At 53.3% G+C, this 18,606-nt stretch overlaps 1 protein-coding gene across 2 annotated transcripts; it reads right to left on the bottom strand.

Annotated features, from left to right (window-relative positions):
- Positions 1-7,702: 7,702 nt before the first annotated feature.
- On the bottom strand, positions 7,703-12,912 carry DPEP3 (dipeptidase 3). 2 transcript variants are annotated; one of them, XM_055298407.2, is made up of 10 exons: positions 12,489-12,912; positions 12,044-12,170; positions 10,618-10,747; positions 10,388-10,529; positions 10,027-10,096; positions 9,742-9,918; positions 9,352-9,433; positions 8,745-8,820; positions 8,138-8,273; positions 7,703-8,046 (listed from the first exon to the last, which is right to left on the bottom strand). In XM_055298407.2, exons 1-10 carry the CDS (start codon positions 12,848-12,850, stop codon positions 7,810-7,812), a joined length of 1,539 nt encoding a protein of 512 aa, XP_055154382.1. In that variant the 5' UTR covers positions 12,851-12,912; the 3' UTR covers positions 7,703-7,809. The 2 variants fall into 2 exon arrangements, with proteins under 2 accessions (XP_055154382.1, XP_055154381.1); XM_055298406.2 differs by having other exon boundaries at positions 9,352-9,436; positions 12,489-12,911.
- Positions 12,913-18,606: the final 5,694 nt, after the last annotated feature.

Below are 18,606 nucleotides of genomic sequence, written 5' to 3'. Positions count from 1 at the left end.
GCGCTCACTTCCTCCGCCCGCCCCCCGGGCCGCCCCTCTGGGGCGGAGAGCGGGAGGGGCTCGGGCCGGCTCCTCCCAGAGCGGGGGCCCTGGTGGCGGGAAGACCCCTGGGCGGGAGCACTCCTAGTGTCTCCACGGCCTGGGGGCGGGCCCGATTCCTGTGTGACCTTGGGTGAGAGGCCGCCCTCTCTGAGCCCCAGATGCAATATTTGTAAAATGGGGGAAACACACTTCCACCTCGGGGTTATTTTAGGGCTTCGTGAGATGGGTCGCGGAGTGTCCTGGCTCTGCGCCCTGGGCTTACGAAGCGCTCTGTTACTTAGGGACGGGGCAGGTTAGGCCGGACCGGCCCAGGACTGCAGAAGCCACTTGCCCAGGGCCTCCCGCCAACCCCGGATACCTCTTTCCCATTTCCAGCGTTTGCATCCCGTTTCTCCGCGACCCTGGGAACCGCACCCCCGCGAAGGTCTCATCCCAGCCCTGGGCCCTCTAGCCGCAGCCTCTCCTGTTGGAGGCAGCTGGGGATTCTCGGTCCCTCCCTAGGAGCTGCTGCGTCCTCGGCAGGAAGAACACCCACACCCACCCTCCTTCGCCCCGTTTGCCTCCCTTGCCTTTTTGGGACAGTGCACTGGGTGCTTTAGCCAAGTCCCTTCATTTTAACTTTGTCTGTCTCGCCTCCTGGGTATTCCTCTATCCAAGCCGTTTACTTATTTGCTTTTAACGTTTCTTTCACTTTCTTCTCCACTGCTTCAGATTACTTATCTAGCTGGCTTTACTAGTTTTTTCTCTATCAGAAAACCCCAGAGCCCATCTTACTTGTCTATCTCCACTCTTCTCCCTCGCGTGGCTCGGGTGGCGTCCTCTGACTACGCCTACTGCCAGCCTCCAGCCCTTGGGGTGGGGGGTACGGAATCAGAGCTGCTGGGCCCCGCAAGACGACCCCCGAGCTTACCACCCTCTGACCCCTCCCCCAGGGCCCCCGCGGCGGGCCCGGCGACCTGACCCCCCCCCCCGCCCCTCACGCCACCTTCGGCCGCCCACAGTAGCGGCCTTCCCACTGGACTCCCTGCCCTCGCCCCTGCTCACGTAGAGCCGCCTCTTCTGAAGGAAAATCCTACTAGCTCCCGGCCCATAAGGTCCTGCCCAATGCGGCCAGACCCCGACCTCTGCAGGCGCATCCCTCGCCACCCACCTCGCAGCCTCAGCCCTTCAAATCTCTCTCATCTGAGACCTATAGTTTCTGGGCATCACCCACTGTTCACTCTGGGGGACATCTACCTAGCCTCTGTCCCTACCCTCACTTATTAAACTCCTGATCCAGGCCGGGCGCGGTGGCTCACGCCGGTAATCCCAACGCTTTGGGAGGCTGAGGCGGGAGGATCACCTGAGGTCAGGAGTTTGAGACCAGCATAGACAAATGGTGAAACCCCGTCCCTACTAAAAATACAAAAAAATTAGCTGGGCGTGGTGGCAGGTGCCTGTAATCCCAGCTAGTTGGGAGGCTGAGGCAGGAGAATCACTTGAACCCGGAGGCAGAGGTTTCAGTGAACCAAGATGGCGCCATTGCACTCCAGCAGGAGCGAAACACTGTCTCAAACACGCAAACAAACAAAAACCCTCCAAGGCCGGCCTGGTGGCTCACGCCTGTAATCCCAGCACTTTGGGAGGCCAAGACGGGTGGATTGCCTGAGGCTGGGAGTTCGAGACCAGCCTGGCCAGCATGGTGAAACCCCTTCTCTAATAAAAATACAAAAATTAGCCGGGTGTGGTGGCAGGTGCCTGTAATCCCAGCTACTCGGGAGGCTGAGGCAGGAGAATCACTTGAACGACGGAGGCAGAGGTTGTAGTGAGCCGAGATAGTGCCATTGCACTCCAGCCTGGGCAACAGAGAAAGACTCCATCTCAAAAACAAACAAACAAAAAACCTCTTGATCCAGGAGGTCTTGGGGGGGAGCACCACCTCCCCCTAGATTTCTCAGACACATGCCCTGCTTCCCCACCCCACCCCTCACCTGGGCTGGGCTGCCCTGAGCCTTTCCCTTCATAGTTCCCATTGCAGGCAGAAATGGGTTGGTGGAAATCACTGATTAAGATTCTATCTATACTGTGGACTTTGCAAGGGCGGGACCCTGTCAGTCTTGTCACTCTGGTATCCTCAAAACCTGGCTGGCCCCAACACATTTTTTTTTAAGATCTTAGAGGTGTTTCTTTGTTTTAATTTAGAGAGAGGGTCTTGCTCTGTCACTTCAGGCTGGAGTGCAGTGGTGCAATCACTGCAGCCTCAGACTCCTCAAATGATCCTCTCCCCTCAGCTTCTCAAGTAGCTAAGATGCCACCATGCTCAGCTAATTTTATTTATTCATTTCTCATAGAGACAGGGTCTCACTATGCTGCACAGGCTGGTCTCAAACTCCCAGGCTCAGCGATCCTCCCACCTTGGCCTCTGCTAAAGTGCTAGGACTACAGTCGTGAGCCACTGCTCCCGGTCCCAACACATTTTTCAAATAGAGAATGAACAGGCGCCCTCTTAATCTACCTCTTTGCTCTGCAAAGTTTCTTTATAGCTCCCACCCTGGCACTGCACACCCTGCAGCCTCAGGGGTAGTATGGGGTGTTGTGCCAGGGAGATAGGCCACTACAGCCCAACTGACAAACACAGAGGGGACGATGGGGAACTCCGAGGCCAGTACACATCTTCTCCAATATCACAGCCGTCACAGGAAGAATAACCTCACAGGCTAAACTCAAAAGACATTTGAGGAGCATAGACATTAAAAAAAAAAAACATAGGCTAGGCGCGGTGGCTCACGCCTGTAATCCCAGCACTTTGGAAGGCTGAGGCGGGCGGATCACGAGGTCAGGAGATCGAGACCGTCCTGGCTAACACGGTGAAACCCCGTCTCTACTAAACATATAAAAAAATTAACTGGTCGTGGTGGCAGGCACCTGTAGTCCCAGCTACTCGGGAGGCTGAGGCAGGAGAATGGCCTGTACCCAGAAGGTAGAGCTTGCGGCGAGCGGAGATGGCGCCACTGCACTCCAGCCTGGGCGACAGAGAGAGACTCTGTCTCAAAAAAAAAAAAAAAAAAAAAAAAAAAAAAAAAAAAAACATAAATCAAGAAAATTGTTAGAATATCTAGATCAAAAATTCAAAATTCAGCCGGGTGTGGTGGCTCCCACCTGTAATCCTAGCACTTTGGGAGGCCGAGAAAGGCAGATCACCTAAGGTAAGGAATTTGAGACCAGCCTGGTCAACATGGTGAAACCCCATCTCTACTAAAAATACAAAAATTAGATGGGTGTGGTGGCAAGCACCTGTAATTCCAGCTACTTGGGAGGCCGAGGTGGGAGAATAGCTTAAACCCGGAAGGCGGAGGTTGCAGTGAGCTAAGATGGCACCACTGCACTCCAGCCTGGGCAACAGTGCAAGTTGCCTAGACAACTGCACTCCAGCCTGGGCGACAGAACAAGACTCCATCTCAAAATAATAATAAGAAAAATAAATAAATAAATAAATAAATAAAAATAAAACAATTAGCCTGGCATGGTGGCATTTGCCTATAGTCCCAGCTATCTGGGAGGCTGAGGCACCTTGAACCCAGGCTTCTTGAACCCAAGAGACGGAGGCTGCAGTGAGCCAAGATCGGGCCACTGCATTCCAGCCTGGGAGACAGAGCTGGAATGAAAAAGAATTAGAGCTGGAATGAAAAAGAAAAATTAGCTGTCTGAAAAAGAAAAATTAGCCAGGTGCGGTGGCACATGTCTGTAATCCCAGCTACTTGGGAGGCTGAGGCACAAGAATTGCTTAAACCTGGGAGGCGGAGGTTGCAGTGAGCTGAGATCATGCCACTGTACTCCAGCCTGGGCAACAAGAGCAAAACTCTGTCTCAAAAAACAGAAAAAAACATATGGTGGTTAACTGCTTAATGGGTGTAGGGTGGGTGCCTGGGACTACAGGCAAACACTACCATGCCTGGGTCTTACATTTCTGCTTGTTCTTTTTCTTTTTTTTTTTTTTAAAGACAGGGTCTCTGCCAGGCGGAGTGGCTCATGCCTGTAATCCCAGCACTTTGGGAGGCCAAGGGGGTGGATCACCTGAGGTCAGGAGTTTGAGACCAGCCTGGTCAACATGGTAAAACCCCATCTCTACTAAAAATACAAAAATTAGCTGGGTGTGGTGGTGCGCGCCTGTAATCCCAGCTACTTGGGAGACTGAGGCAGGAGAATCACTTGAACTCGGGAGGCAGAGGTTGCAGTGAGCTGAGATCCGGCCATTGCACTCCAGCCTGGGCGACAAGAGCAAGACTCCATCTCAAAAAAAAAAAAAATGCATAAGGGGGTTAACTGCTTCATGGGTATAGGGTGGGTGTAGGGTTTCCTGTTAAGATGAAAATGTTTTGGAACTAGATAGAAGTGGTGGCTGCACAACATTGTGAATGTACTAAAGCCACCGAGTTGCTTACTTTAAAAAGGTTAATTTTAGCTGGGCGCAGTGGCTCACACCTGTAATCCCAGCACTTTGGGAGGCCGAGGCGGGTGGATCACGAGGTCAGGAGATTGAGACCATACTGACTAACACGGTGAAACCCCGTGTCTACTAAAAATACAAAAAATTAGCCGGGCTTGGTGGCAGGCGTCTGTAGTCCCAGATACTCAGGAGGCTGAAGCAGGAGAATGGTGTGAACCCGGGAGGCGGAGTTTGCAGCGAGCTGAGATCGCGCCACTGCACTCCAGCCTGGGTGACAGAGCCAGACTCCGTCTCAAAAAAAAAAAATTAAAAAAAAAAAATAAATAAATAAAATGGTTAATTTTATGGCATATGAATTACACTTCAATAAAAACAAATTGCTGAAATAATGAGGATAAACTGATACTGCTAAGTACAGTATCAGATATGAAAGATTTCTTTTTTATTTTTTTTTGAGACGAAGTCTCGCTCTGTCACCCAGGTTGGAGTGCAGTGGCGCGATCTCGGCTCACTGCAAGCTCCGCCTCCCGGGTCCACGCCATTCTCCTGCCTCAGCCTCTCCGAGTAGCTGGCACTACAGGCGCCCGCCACTACGCCCGGCTAATTTTTTGTATTCTTAGTAGAGACAAGGTTTCACTGTGGTCTCGATCTCCTGACCTCGTGATCCCCCCGCCTCGGCCTCCCAAAGTGCTGGGATTACAAGCGTGAGCCACCGCACCCGGACGATATGAAAGTTTTCTTTGCTTTTTTTTTTTGAGACAGAGTCTCACTTTGTTGCCCAGGCTGGAGTGTAGCAGCGTGATCTCAGCTCACTACAACTTCTGCTTCCCAGGCTCAAGTGATTCTCCCACTCAGCCTCCCAAGTAGCTGGGACCAAAGGCACGGGCCACCACACTTGGCTAATTAAAATTTTTTTTTTTTTTTCCAGAGATGAGGTCTCACTAAATTGCTCAGGTTGGTCTTGAAATGCTGGGTTCAAGCAATCCTCCTGCCTCAGCCTCCCAAAGTGCTGGGATTTCAGGCATGAGCCACTCTGCACCCAATTCAAAACTATTTATTTTATTTTATTTATTTTTGAGACGGAGTCTCACTCTGTCGCCCAGGCTTGAATGCAGTGGCACGATCTCGGCTCACCGCAAGCTCCGCCTCCCAGGTTCAGGAAATTCTCCTGCCTCAGCCTCCTGAATAGCTGGGACTACAGGCGCTCACCACCACACTGGGCTAATTTTTTGTGTTTTTAGTAGAGACATGGTTTCACCGTGTTAGTCAGGATGGTCTCAATCTCCTGACCTCGTGATCCACCCGCCTCAGCCTCCCAAAGTGCTGGGATTACAAGTGTGAGCCACTGCACCTGGCCACTTATTTTATATTTTATGAGACACAGTTTCACTCTGTTGCCCAGGCTGGAGTACAGTGGTGTGATCTCGGTTCACTGAAACCTCCTCCTCCTAGGTTCAAGCAATTCTCTCGTCTCAACCTCCTGAGCTGGCCAGGCTGGTCTCAAACTCCTGACCTGAAGCGATCCACCTGCCTTGGCCTCCCAAAGTGCTGGGATTACAGGCATGAGCCACTGTGCCCGGCCTCAAAACTTATTTTAAAGTTGCCATAATTAAGACAGTGTGGTATTGATATGATAAACAAATAGTCCAAATAAATGGAACAGACCCAAACATATATAGACCCTTGTTTGTAACACAGGTGGCAGTGGAGTCATTCTTTCTCCCAATTCCAAGTTCCCATGGAAGGAACTTAGATCTGGCTCTGGCTCAACTGGAGAGGAAAGTAGCCAAAGACAGAGGCCACTCGAGTGAACCATACAGACCCAATGAGTTTCCTTTTATTTATTTATTTATTTATTTATTTATTTATTTATTTATTTTGAGATGGAGTCTCGCTGTCTCCCAGGCTGGAGTGTAGTGGCGCAATCTCGGCTCACTGCAAGCTCCGCTTCCTGAGTTCACGCCATTCTCCCGCCTCAGCCTCCCGAGTAGCTGGGACTACAGGCGCCCACCACCACGCCCGGCTAATTTTTTTTTGTATATTTAGTATAGATGGGGTTTCACCGTGTTAGCCAGGATGGTCTCGATCTCCTGACCTCGTGATCTGCCCACCTCGGCCTCCCAAAGTGCTGGGATTACAGGCGTGAGACACCGAGCCCGGCCTCCTTTTATTTCTTTTCAATTTTTTTTTTAAGATTTGGTGGTTCTGCACCCCCCCATTTAAAAATTAGTTTTTTAAAAAAATCAGAGGACCTAATCTGAGAAATCTTTTACAAAGGTACTCTCCAGATAATTCCAAACAAGTTATTCTTTTCTGGGGGGACGGAGGAGAACGAAGTCTCGCTCTTTCGCCCAGGCTGGAGTGCAGTGGCGCGAGCTGTGCTCACTGCAACCTCTACCTCCTGAGTTCAAGCGATTCTCCTGCCTCAGCCTCCCGAGTAGCTGGGACTACAGGCACGTGTCACCATGCCTGGCTAATTTTTCGTATTTTTAGTAGAGACGGGGTTTCACCATGTTAGCCAGAATGGTCTCGATCTCCTGATCTCGTGATCTGCCTGCCTCGCCCTCCCAAAGTTCTGGGATTACAGGCGTGAGCCACTGTACCCAGCTGAGTTATTATTTACTCTATAAATAGTATCAGCTTCTAAAAAAAAAAAATTTAACCTTTCGGAGAGAAACTGGGAAGCACCCCACTGTCACACTCCACGAAGGGACTGAAACTGAACGTTTTTGTGTACTTCTGTGGGCTCAAGCTTTTAGCTTAAGAATTTCATAAGATGCCTCTGGCCTTCCTGAGATAGCCAAAGCTGGAGGTGAGTGGGAACCACCCACCTTGAGCAGCTGTGGCTAGACCACAAGACTCCTCACTGACCAAGAACCCACCTGCCCCCACTCCTGCTAGGTAGAAGGAAAGACGGCCGGGCGCGGTGGCTCACGCTTGTAATCCCAGCACTTTGGGAGGCCAAGGCGGGCGGATCACGAGGTCAGGAGATCGAGACCACGGTGAAACCCCGTCTCTACCAAAAATACAAAAAATTAGCCGGGCGTGGTGGCGGGTGCCTGTAGTCCCAGCTACTCGGAGAGGCTGAGGCAGGAGAATGGCGTGAACCCGGGAGGCGGAGCTTGCAGTGAGCCGAGATCACGCCACTGCACTCCAGCCTGGGTGACAGAGCAAGACTCCGTCTCAAAAAAAAAAAAAAAAAAAAAAAAAGAAGGAAAGACACGTGCACCTGGCTCCATGTGTAAAATGTTTATTCTCAGCATATGCTTGTGAATGAACTAGGAGGGGGGGCTTGGCTTTGTGAGGCTTTGCCACAGTGACCTCTGCGGGGACCGATCGTGTCAGCAGAGCCACTGGGTGAAGGTTGGGAAGGTGGCAGCAGCCACAAGGCCTGGAACAAGGTATGGGGAGGCATTTGAGGACCTCCAGGGGACCCGATTGGTTGGCTGCTTGGTCACCTCCAGATGTGTAGCCTGGTGTCCATTCCGAGGCACGAGGTGGGAGTGGCAGGATGTGCTCAGTTGCTCATATGGAAACTCAGCCTCCACGGGGCTCTGCGCCCTGCTCTCCTCTCTCACCTGGGGTAGGAAGTCCGCAGTCAGAGGCTCCCACGGCAATCCCTTCCCCTTCTCAAACCACTGAACCATCCTGTCCACCAGCCCAGCTTACCTTTTCCACTTGTCTGAAGACCCGCAGCAGGTTTCCACGAAGGACACCTTGAAGCTCTTCCTCACTCCAGCTACGACTCAGCAACTCCTCTATCAGGACTGGGTATGTGGACACGTCCTCCAGCCCCTGAGGGAACCTGTGTGGCCACCCACCAGCCAGCTGTGGGACCTTAGCCCTGATCCTGGGTTAGGGCCCGCTGTCCACCAGCCCTAGTCACACAGGGGAAACTGAAGGCCAAGTTCTTCAGGCTAGTGAATGCAACCTTGGAGGCTCCTGGAGGACTGGGCTTCTGTAACCTTCACCTGCTGAACAGATGGTCAGCCCACAGCAGGTCTGCTAGGCTGGGAGTGGAGCATATCTTGGACAGATGAGCCCTGCCTGGGGAGGGGAGTATTTAGCAAGTATGATAACTTGGAGTGGGGCCACTGGGCCACTGAAGGGACAGGGAGAAATTAGGAAACAGGCCCTGAGAGTGGGGAGTGTCAGGTGGGCTAGGAGACCAGAGCCTGTGGCTGAGGCCTGGATGGGAGGACGTCAGGATGGGAATGAAGACTAAAGGACTCCCTGCTGCACCCCAGCCTAAGAGAAACCTCAGGGAAGCACTCACCGGCCAGTCCCGTCATAATTTCCACCAATCCCGATGAACTCAGATCCAATGACTGCCCTGATGTGGTCAAAGTGATCTAGGGTGGAGGTGAGGGTGGGCAGCACTAGGCTGGAGTTAGACCCTGGCACCAGCCCTGTCCCCAGCACTCCAGGCTGTGGCAGTTGGCTCCACAGAGCTAGCTCATGGCCAGTCATGAGTCCTGAAGTGGCTACAGGCTGGTCACTGGACCTAGAGTGGACCTTGGAGCCACCCTTTGGGCCTTTTCCTGCCCAGGAGCCACCCTGCCTCTGGGTTCCTTGAGAGATGCGGCTGAGCCTGTCCTCAGCCCGCGGCTGAGAGGTGCGGGCTGAGCCTGTCCTGCCCAGAGATGTGGGGAATGAGAGAAGTTCAAGGATTGGGAGCAAAACCAGGAAGCATCAAACACATCAGCACCGACTCTGTGGCTCCAGATCTGGGTGGCACTGAAGAGCTGTCTCTCTCTGCTGCCTCTGGGTCGTTGGGAGGTCTGCCCATTGCCCAACAGGTGCACTAGACTGCTAGAGTTGTCCTGAGGGCCCTGGCAGCCACAGCCCAAGCCAGCACTGCACAAAGCTGAGGTGGGACTCACCTGCCACAGTGGACACGTTAGCAAGCAGGTTGCACTGCAGCACCCCCATGGACAGTGTCACCATCACGATGCCACCATTCTTCTTCTAGAGGGATAAAGGGACACTCGTCTCAGCCCTTCTGGCCTGAGAGCATGCCTCCTGTGCTGTGGGGGCCCTGGTAGGACTGTGCTCCGTCCTGGCTTCAGGGGTTGGAAGAGGCTTCACCTCTCTGGGTTTGTGGCTCCCTGGGTGGAAATGACTTGGCCTTGAGTTTCAGGGATGGAGGAGGATTAACCAGCCTTTGGTCCAAGGGTGTGTGAAACCCAGGCTGGTGGCTTTGTGCTCAGGGTCAAGAACCTTTGGATAACACATGCCTAGCCCTGGGTTTGAGAGCTGAGATGGCCACTCACCAGAAGCTGCAGGATGTCATCGGGAACATTCAACAAATTGTCACACACAGCTCTGGCAGCTGAGTGGGAGAAGATCACAGGAGCCTGAGACACTTCCAGAACCCTTCTCATCAAGGTGTCCGATGCATAGGACAAATCTATCATCATGCCCAGGCGGTTCAACTCCTCTACTACTTTCTGCAGAAACAATTAGGTTTTTTTGTGGGGGAGGGTGTTGGGGTGCAAAGGTGTACACACATATCCGTAGGGAGCAGGTGGGTTGGGGTACAAAACAGGAGTCCTCACCTCACCAAAGCTTGTCAATCCGCTGATGTTGGTGTACATGTGGTGCCTGAACTTGGTGGAACTCTCTGCCCTGCATGACAGCCAGGGAAGGGCAATTTAGCTGATCACACCTTGGGCCATCACAGCCTGGGGGTGATCACACCTTGGGCCATCACAGCCTGGGGGCCCTGGCTCTATCCATCCATCCCGCTTCCAGAACAGGTGCAGAAGCAGCTGCTTTCTGGGATTGTGAGGGACCCGCTGGGTGTCCAGCCTCCCTCTGCGGACCCCTTCATCCTCAACGGCTTGGTCACACCCATGCCAGGAATGGGGCAGTTTCCACACCATGCCATCTAGCATCCTGGCCAGGTGCTATGCTCACCATGGTGTATTGCAGGTGAAGGTGAGTGTCAGGTAGCGCACTCCCAGCATATAGAAACTGCGCAGCACAGAGAGGCTGCTGTCCAGTGAGTGACCACCCTCCACGCCAATGAGGCAGGCCAGCTTTTGAGAGCTGTTCAGACCTAGAAGGAGGTAGAGAGTCAAGTGGTTAGATCCCAGGAACAGGACCTCCAGAGTGACATTCTGACTACCTCTCATCTGCTGGCCCACCTTCAGCTGAGGTCACAAGCTCGAGTTCAGAGTAGGAGTCACACATGCGGCGAATGAGGTCAATCTGCTCCAGGGCGAAGCGCACAGCAGTCAGGTCCTGGGACTGGCATGAGACGGAGGCTGACCAGAACTGAGGGTAGGTCAAGGGGTGCAGAATGAGGCCAGGGTGGTCTTCAACCCCCTAGGCCTGCCACTCCTGCCTCAGACCCCATAACACCCATTTGGGTCAGTGGCCCCCCATGGTACCTTGATGACTTTTTTTTTTTTTTTTTTTTTTTTTTGAGACGGAGTCTCACTCTGTCGCCCAGGCTGGAGTGCAGTGGCGCAATCTCGGCTCACTGCAAGCTCCGCCTCCCGGGTTCACGCCATTCTCCTGCCTCAGCCTCTCCGAGTAGCTGGGACTACAGGCGCCCGCCACCACGCCCGGCTAATTTTTTGTATTTTTAGTAGAGACGGGGTTTCACCGTGGTCTCGATCTCCTGACCTCGTGATCCGCCCGCCTCGGCCTCCCAAAGTGCTGGGATTACAAGCGTGAGCCACCGCGCCCGGCCCAATTGATGACTTTTTTTAAAAATGATTTTTTATTTTTATTTTAAAATTTGAGACAGGGTCTTGCTCTGTCACCCAGGCTAGAGTGCAGTGGTGTGATCACGGCTCACTGCAGCCTTGACCCCTCAGGCTCAAACGATCCTCCTGCCCCAGCCTCCCAAAGTGTTGGCATTACAGATGTGAACCACCGGCCTGGTTCCTTGATGACTGTTTGCTGCCAGCAGTCAAATGATGGACTCACGACACATCATAAATTACTGTTACGGCCAGGCCAAGTGGCTCATGCCTGTAATCCCCACATTGTGGGAGGCCGAGGAGGGTGGATCACGTGAGGTCAGGAGTTCGAGACCACCCTGGCCAGCATGGTAAAACCCTGTCTCTACTAAAACTACAAAAATTAGCAGGGTGTGGTGGTGAGTGCCTGTAATCCCAGCTACTCAGGAGGCTGAGGCAGGGAGAATTGCTTGAACCCGGGAAGCGGAGGTTGCAGTGAACTGAGATCGTGCCACTTTACTCCAGCCTGGGAGACAGAAGGAGACACTGTCTCAAAAACGCAAACGAACAAACAAGCAAAAACCTGCTGTTAGTCCATGGCTATGTGAATGCCCCAAGGCCAATCCACTATGTCCTCTGTGGTTACAGCAGTCCCCACACTCACTAGGGATTTTCTGGTCATTTTCTGCGTGTTTCCACAGAACTTGGGCATACATGCAGCTAGCCTGTCTTGGCCTCCAAGGCCCCACTCTCCTTAGAAGTCACATGATGGCACACTGCATGCCCCATTGTATTTAGTCACCCAGAGGCTGGCCGACTCAGGTTTCTGTGACCCCAACATCCCCCAGCAGCCATGCTGTGGCACCCTGTGTCCCTGTGGTACCTGGGCACCCACGAGGCCGTCTCTAAGCCTATCCAGGCTGGTCTGTCCGTGGCTGAAATTTCGCAGGTTAACATCCTGAAGCACATTCTTGTAACGCTGTCTCAGGACCTGGGGCAGGTCATTGTGGCTGGGGGCGTGAAGGTCAGATGGAAACATGGCCTCCAGATCAGTCAGGATATATTAGGTGCTTGGGTCTACCCTCCTTCACCCCACCAGGCACCTCCTCACACAGACCATATAGAGACCTCCTGAGATCGGGTTGGAGGGAGGGAGTTATGTTCCACCAGGAATGGAGTAATGCGGGGAAGGGCACCCATGGGTGATGGAGAGAGGGCATCCAGGGGTGGTGTGAGGGAGCCTCCTTGATAGCCCTGCATGCTCAGAACCTCCTCTCCTGCCCAAGGGTGTGCTCACCCCGCATTGCACAAACGCTGCACCTACATACCCGTCCACGAGCGGGAAATTCCGCATCAGGGCCTGCGCGCGACCCCGAAGGTCCAGGGTTTTGGGGGTGCCTGGCGTAGTGAGGCCTGGCATAGAGAGGGCGCTGGGGACGCCCGGCGTGGTGAAGAGGCTGGGGGAGCCCAGCGTGGAGAGGGCTCTGGGGGCGCCCGGCGTAGTCTCCGCGCGGGTTACGGGCTGCCGCAGCAGCAGCAGCAGTAGCAGGAGCAGCAGACACCGCAGATGCCGCCGGCTGAGCGCGCGGGAACCCTCGCGGCCCGTGGGCTGCATGTTGCGCGGGGGTCGGCCGCGGGAGCCTGGGAGGAGTAGGCGACGGGCAGAGGCCGACAATGGGGTCCGGACCATGACGACCCAGCCTCGCGAAGAGGGGGTTGAAGTCACGCAACTCTGCGACCGACGCGCCACACAAGGGGGCGCCACGGCTTTTCCGCCCCCAAGTAGGAGAGCGCCCCCATGGGCCGGAACCGCCGCTGCAGCGTCGAGGACTGCTCGCCCTTCCACCCCCAGCGCTGGCTCCGTAGACCCCCAGACGAGCGGGGGAGGAGGCCAGGCAGGGAACTAGTAGGGGCCCAGGGATCTTCCTGATCTCACGTCCTACCCAGGCCCACGTGGGGGTTAGCTGCCAGCTTGTGCCCAGTTCTTAGGCAGGTCAAACATTCTAAGCTGCGACTCAGAAGAGTTAATTCGGTCTGTCTGGTTTGATGGACAGAGAAAGATTCTCTATAGGTATTTCATTTTTTTTTCTTTCTTTCTCTCTCTCTGTCTTTTTTTTTTTTTTTTTTTTTTTTTTTGAGACGGAGTCTTGCTCTGTCTCCCAGGCGGGAGTGCAATGGCGCGATCTCGGCTCACTGCAAGCTCCGCCTCCCGGGTTCATGCCATTCTCCTGCCTCAGCCTCCCGAGTAGCTGGGACTACAGGCGCCCGCCAACACGTCCGGCTAATTTTTTTTTGTATTTTTAGTAGAGATGGGGTTTCACTGTGTTAGCCAGGATGGTCTCGATCTCCTGACCTCGTGATCCGCCCGCCTCAGCCTCCCAAAGTGCTGGGATTACAGGCTTGAGCCACCGCGCCCGGCCGTCTTTTTTTTTTTTTGAGACGGAGTCTCGCTCTGTCGCCCAGGCTGGAGTGCAGTGGCACAATCTCAGCTCACTGCAAGCTCCGCCTCCTGGGTTCAGGCCATTCTCCTGCCTCAGCCTCTCCGAGTAGCTGGGACTACAGGCGCCGGCCACCATGCCCGGCTAATTTTTTGTATTTTTAGTAGAGACGGGGTTTCACCATGGTCTTGATCTCCTGACCTCGTGATCCGCCCGCCTCGGCCTCCCAAAGTGCTGGGATTACAAGCGTGAGCCACCGCGCCCGGCCTCTCTCTCTCTCTCTTTCTTTCTTTCCTTCCTTCTTTCTCTTTCTCTCTTTCTTTTCTTTCTGTCTCTCTCTTTCTCTTTCTTTTCTTTCTTTCCATCATTTCATTTCATTTCACTCATTTCAGTTTTGAGACGGAGTTTAGGTCTTGTCGCCCAGGCTGGAGTACAGTGGTGCAGTCTCGGCTCACTGCAACCTCCACCTCCCGGGTTCAAGCCATTTTCCTGCCTCAGCCTCCCGAGTAGCTGGGATTACAGGTGCCCGCCACCATGCCCAGCTAATTTTTGTATTTTCAGTAGAAATGGGGTTTCACCATGTTGGCCAGGCTGGTCTTGAACTCCTGACCTCAGGTGATCCGCCTGCCTCGACCTCCCAAAGTGCTGGGATTACAGGCGTGAGCCACTGTGCCCAGCCCCGAAAATGAAATTTAAGAACAATTTTTGTTGGGGATCATTATTTTAGCTTTTTTCCTTCTCCAAGAGACAGAGTATCTGTCACCCAGGCTGGAGTTGCAGTGGGGTGATCATAGCTTGCTGCAGCCTTGAACTTCTGAGCTCTAGTGATCCTCCTTCCTCCACCTCCCAAGTAGCTGAGACTATAGGTGCAGTGCCACCATGCATGGCAAATTGTTATTTTCTATTTTATTAAAAAAATTTTTTTGAGACAGTGTCTCACTGGAGTGCAGTGGCACCATCTCAGCTCACTGTAGCCTCGACCTCCCAGGTAAAAGTGATCCTCCTGCCTCAGCTCCCTATGTAGCTGGGAGGCATGCAACACCATGCCCAGCTAGTTTTTGTATATTTGCATTTTTTTTTTTTAGAGACAGGGTTTTACCATGTTGCCCAGACTGGTCTTGAACTTCTGAGCTCAAGCGATCTGCCCACCTAGCTCTCCCAAAGTGCTAGGATTACAGGCATGAGCCACCATGTCCGGCCTTATTTCTTTTTTAGAGACGTGGTCTTTTTTTTTTTTTTGAGACAAAATCTCGCTGTGTCGCCCAGGCTGGAGTGCAGTGGCTCCATCTTGGCTCACTGCAAGCTCCGCCTCCCAGGTTCATGCCATTCTCCTGCCTCAGCCCCCTGAGTAGCTGGGACTACAGGCGCCTGCCACCACGCCCGGCTAATTTTTTGTATTTTTAGTAGAAACCGGGTTTCACCGTGTTAGGCAGGATGGTCTCGATCTCCTGACGTCGTGATCCGCCCGCCTTGGCCTCCCAAAATGCTGGGATTACAGGCGTGAGCCACTGCGCCCGGCCGAATATTTTTTTCTATATATATATTAATACACAGACACAAAAATGAGAAGTGACAGCGTGCTGGTAGCCCTCACAGCCCTCGCTCGCTCTCCACACCTTCTCGGCCGTGGCACCCACTCTGGCCACACTTGAGGAGCCCTTCAGCCCGCCGCTACACTGTGGGAGCCCCTTTCTGGGCTGGCAAGGCTGGAACCGGCTCCCTCAGCTTGCGGGTAGGTGTGGAGGGAGAGGCGCAGGCGGGAACCCGGGCTGCGCGCGGCGCTTGCGAGCCAGCGTGAGTTCCGGGTGGGCGGGGGCTCGGCAGGCCCTGCACTCAGAGCGGCCAGCCGGCCCCACCGGCCCCCGACAGTGAGGGGCTTAGCACCTGGGCCAGCAGCTACTGTGCTGGACTTCTCACCGGTCCTTAGCTGCCTCCCCGCGGGGCAGGGCTCAGGACCTGCAGCCCGCCATGCCTGAGCCTCCCCGCCGCCATGGGCTCCTGCGCAGCGCGAGCCTCCCCGACGAGCGCTGCCCCCTGCCCCTCGTCACCCAGTCCCATCGACTGCCCAAGGGCTGAGGAGTGCGGGCACACAGCGTGGGACTGGAAGGCAGCTCCATCTTTGGCCTGCTGCGGGATCCAGTGGGTGAAGCCAGCTGGGCTCCTGAGTCTGGTGGGGACTTGGAGAATCTTTTTGTCTGGCTAAGGGATTGTAAATACACCAATCAGCGCTCTGTATCTAGCTCAAGGTTTGTAAACACACCAATCAGCACCCTGTGTCTAGCTCAGGGTTTGTGAATGCACCAATCAACGCTCTGTATCTAGTTAATCTGGTGGGGACTTTGAGAACCTTTATGTCTAGCTAAGGGATTGTAAATACACCAATCAGCACTCTGTGTCTAGCTCAAGATTTGTAAACATACCAATCGGCACTCTGTATCTAGTTAATATGGTGGGGACTTTGAGAACCTTTATGTCTAGCTAAGGGATTGTAAATACACCAAGCAGCACTCTGTATCTAGCTCACGGTTTGTAAACACACCAATCAGCCCCCTGTGTCTAGCTCAGGGTTTGTGAATGCACCAATCGGCACTCTGTATCTAGTTAATCTGGTAGGGACTTTGAGAACCTTTATGTCTAGCTAAGGAATTGTAAATACAGAATTGTAAGTACACCAATCAGCACTCTGTATCTAGCTCAAGGTTTGTAAACACACCAATCAGCACCCTGTGTCCAGCTCAGGGTTTGTGAATGCACCAATCAACACTCTGTGTCTAACTAATCTAGTGGGGACGTGGAGAACTTTTGTGTGGACACTCTGTATCTAGTTAATCTAGTGGGGACATGGAGAACTTTTGAGTCTAGCTCAGAGATTGTAAACGCACCAATCAGCACCCTGTCAAAACGGACCAATCAGCTCTCTGTAAAACAGACCAATCGGCTCTCTGTAAAATGGACCAATCAGCAGGATGCAGGTGGGGCCAGATAAGAGAATAAAAGCAGGCCGCCCGACGCAGCAGTGGCAACACGCTCGGGTTCCTTTCCACACTATGGTAGCTTTGTTGTTTCGCTCTTTGCAATAAATCTTGCTGCTGCTCACTGTTTGGGTCCATACTGTTCACTCCTGAAGCTAGCCAGACCACCAACCCACGGGAGGAACAAACAACTCCAGACTCGCCACCTTAAGAGCTATAACTCTCACCGGGAAGGTCTGCAGCTTTCACTCCTGAGCCAGCGTGACCAAGAACCTACCAGAAGGAAGAAACTCCGAATACATCCGAACATCAGAAGGTACAAACTCCAGACACGCTGCCTTTAAGAACTGTAACACTCACTGCGAGGGTCTGCGGCTTCATTCTTGAAGTCAGTGAGACTAAGAACCCACCAATTCTGGACACGTAAAGACCCTAGAAGAGTCTATACATCAGATGTTAATAGTGGCCCTCGGGAAGAGATCTACCTACGCCCTGATCAGTTTGCATCTCATTTCTTTCTCTATTATGGTGATACTGGGTAAGGGAAATCATGGGTAGTGCTGGTGAGGGCTAATCAGGGTCATAGTGGGTTGGTGGAGGCACCACAGCATTAGCTGAACCTTGCTTCAACGGTCTGGATCAGGCATGGAGGAGTGGAGAAGGGATCCAGGGTTGGCTTAACAGTCCAGCAGAGGTCTAGTTTGGGCATTACAACAACTGTTGTGGAGGAGGCACAGGTGGATTCTCTAACGCATGGAGTTGTGGGACAAGATCAGACTAGGGCTCTTGGTCCTGAGAGCATGACGGGCTTGGTCTGACACATTTCACGTGGGGCAGAAATCCTCCTTCAAGACAACACAAGGCAGATTCCAGCAGCTCCTCATCATTTCCTGTTGAAAAAACCCTGGTGCAGGGGAAATGGATCTCAAAACTGCATCTGGGGCCGGGTGCGGTGGCTTGTGCCTGTAATCCTAACTCTTTGGGAGGCTGAGGCGGGCAGTTTGCTTGAGTCTAGGAGTTTGAGACCAGCTTGGCCAACACAGTGAAACCCCATCTCTACTAAAAATAAAAAAATTAACCGGGCATGGTGGTGTGTGCCTGTAATCCCAGCTACTCAAGAGGCTGAGGCAGGAGAATCACTTGAACCTCGGAGGCGGAGGTTGCAGTGAGCCGAGATCGCGCCATTGCACTCCAGCCTGGGCGACAGAGCGAGACTCCCTCTCAAAACAAACAAAAATTGCATCTGGGTCAGCGCAGTGGCTCATGTCTATAATCCCAGCACTTTGGGAAGCCAAGGCAGGCAGATTGCTTGAGTCCAGGAGTTTGAGACCAGCCTAGGCAACATGGTGAAATCCTGTCTTTATTAAAAATACAAAATATTAGCCAGGCGTGGTGGTGCACACTGGAGGTTCCAGCTACTCCAGAGGCTGAGGTAGGAGCATCACTTAAGGCCAGGAAGTTGAGGCTGCAGTGAGCTGAGATCGTGCCACTGCACTCCAGCCTGGGCAATGAGAGTAAGACCCTGTCTCAAAAAACAAAAATAAAATAAAGGCTGGGCGTGGTGGCTGACGCCTGTATTCCCATCACTTTGGGAGGCCAAGTTGGGTGGATCGCCTGAGGTCAGGAGTTAGAGACCAGCCTGGCCGACATAGTGAAACCCCATCTCTACTAAAAGTACAAAAAAAATTAGCCGGTCCTGGTGGCAGGTGCCTGTAATCCCAGGTACTTGGGAGGCTGAGGCAGGAAAACCACTTGAACCTGGGAGGCGGAGGTTGCAGTGAGTCGAGATTGCGCCACTGCATTCCAGCCTGGGCAACAAGAGGAAATTCTGTCTCAAAACAAAAAACAAATAACAAAACCCTGAATCTGGGTAGCATCTGAACCTCCTGGGCCAGATGCTGCTGAGAAAGGCCAATGACGCAGACCGAATCTAAATTATCCTCCCTCTGCATCTGTTTCTGTCTCCTGTTTTTTCACCTGGGCTCCCTGATAAGTGGGCACCCCCTTCTGGCCACCTCAAGAAGGGCCTTGGCCTC

Source organism: Symphalangus syndactylus, chromosome 11 (genome assembly GCF_028878055.3).
Source record: "Symphalangus syndactylus isolate Jambi chromosome 11, NHGRI_mSymSyn1-v2.1_pri, whole genome shotgun sequence".
Lineage (NCBI taxonomy): Eukaryota > Metazoa > Chordata > Mammalia > Primates > Hylobatidae > Symphalangus > Symphalangus syndactylus.
Note: the sequence above shows the minus strand (reverse complement) of the source record. Positions and strands in the feature narration are given on the sequence as shown.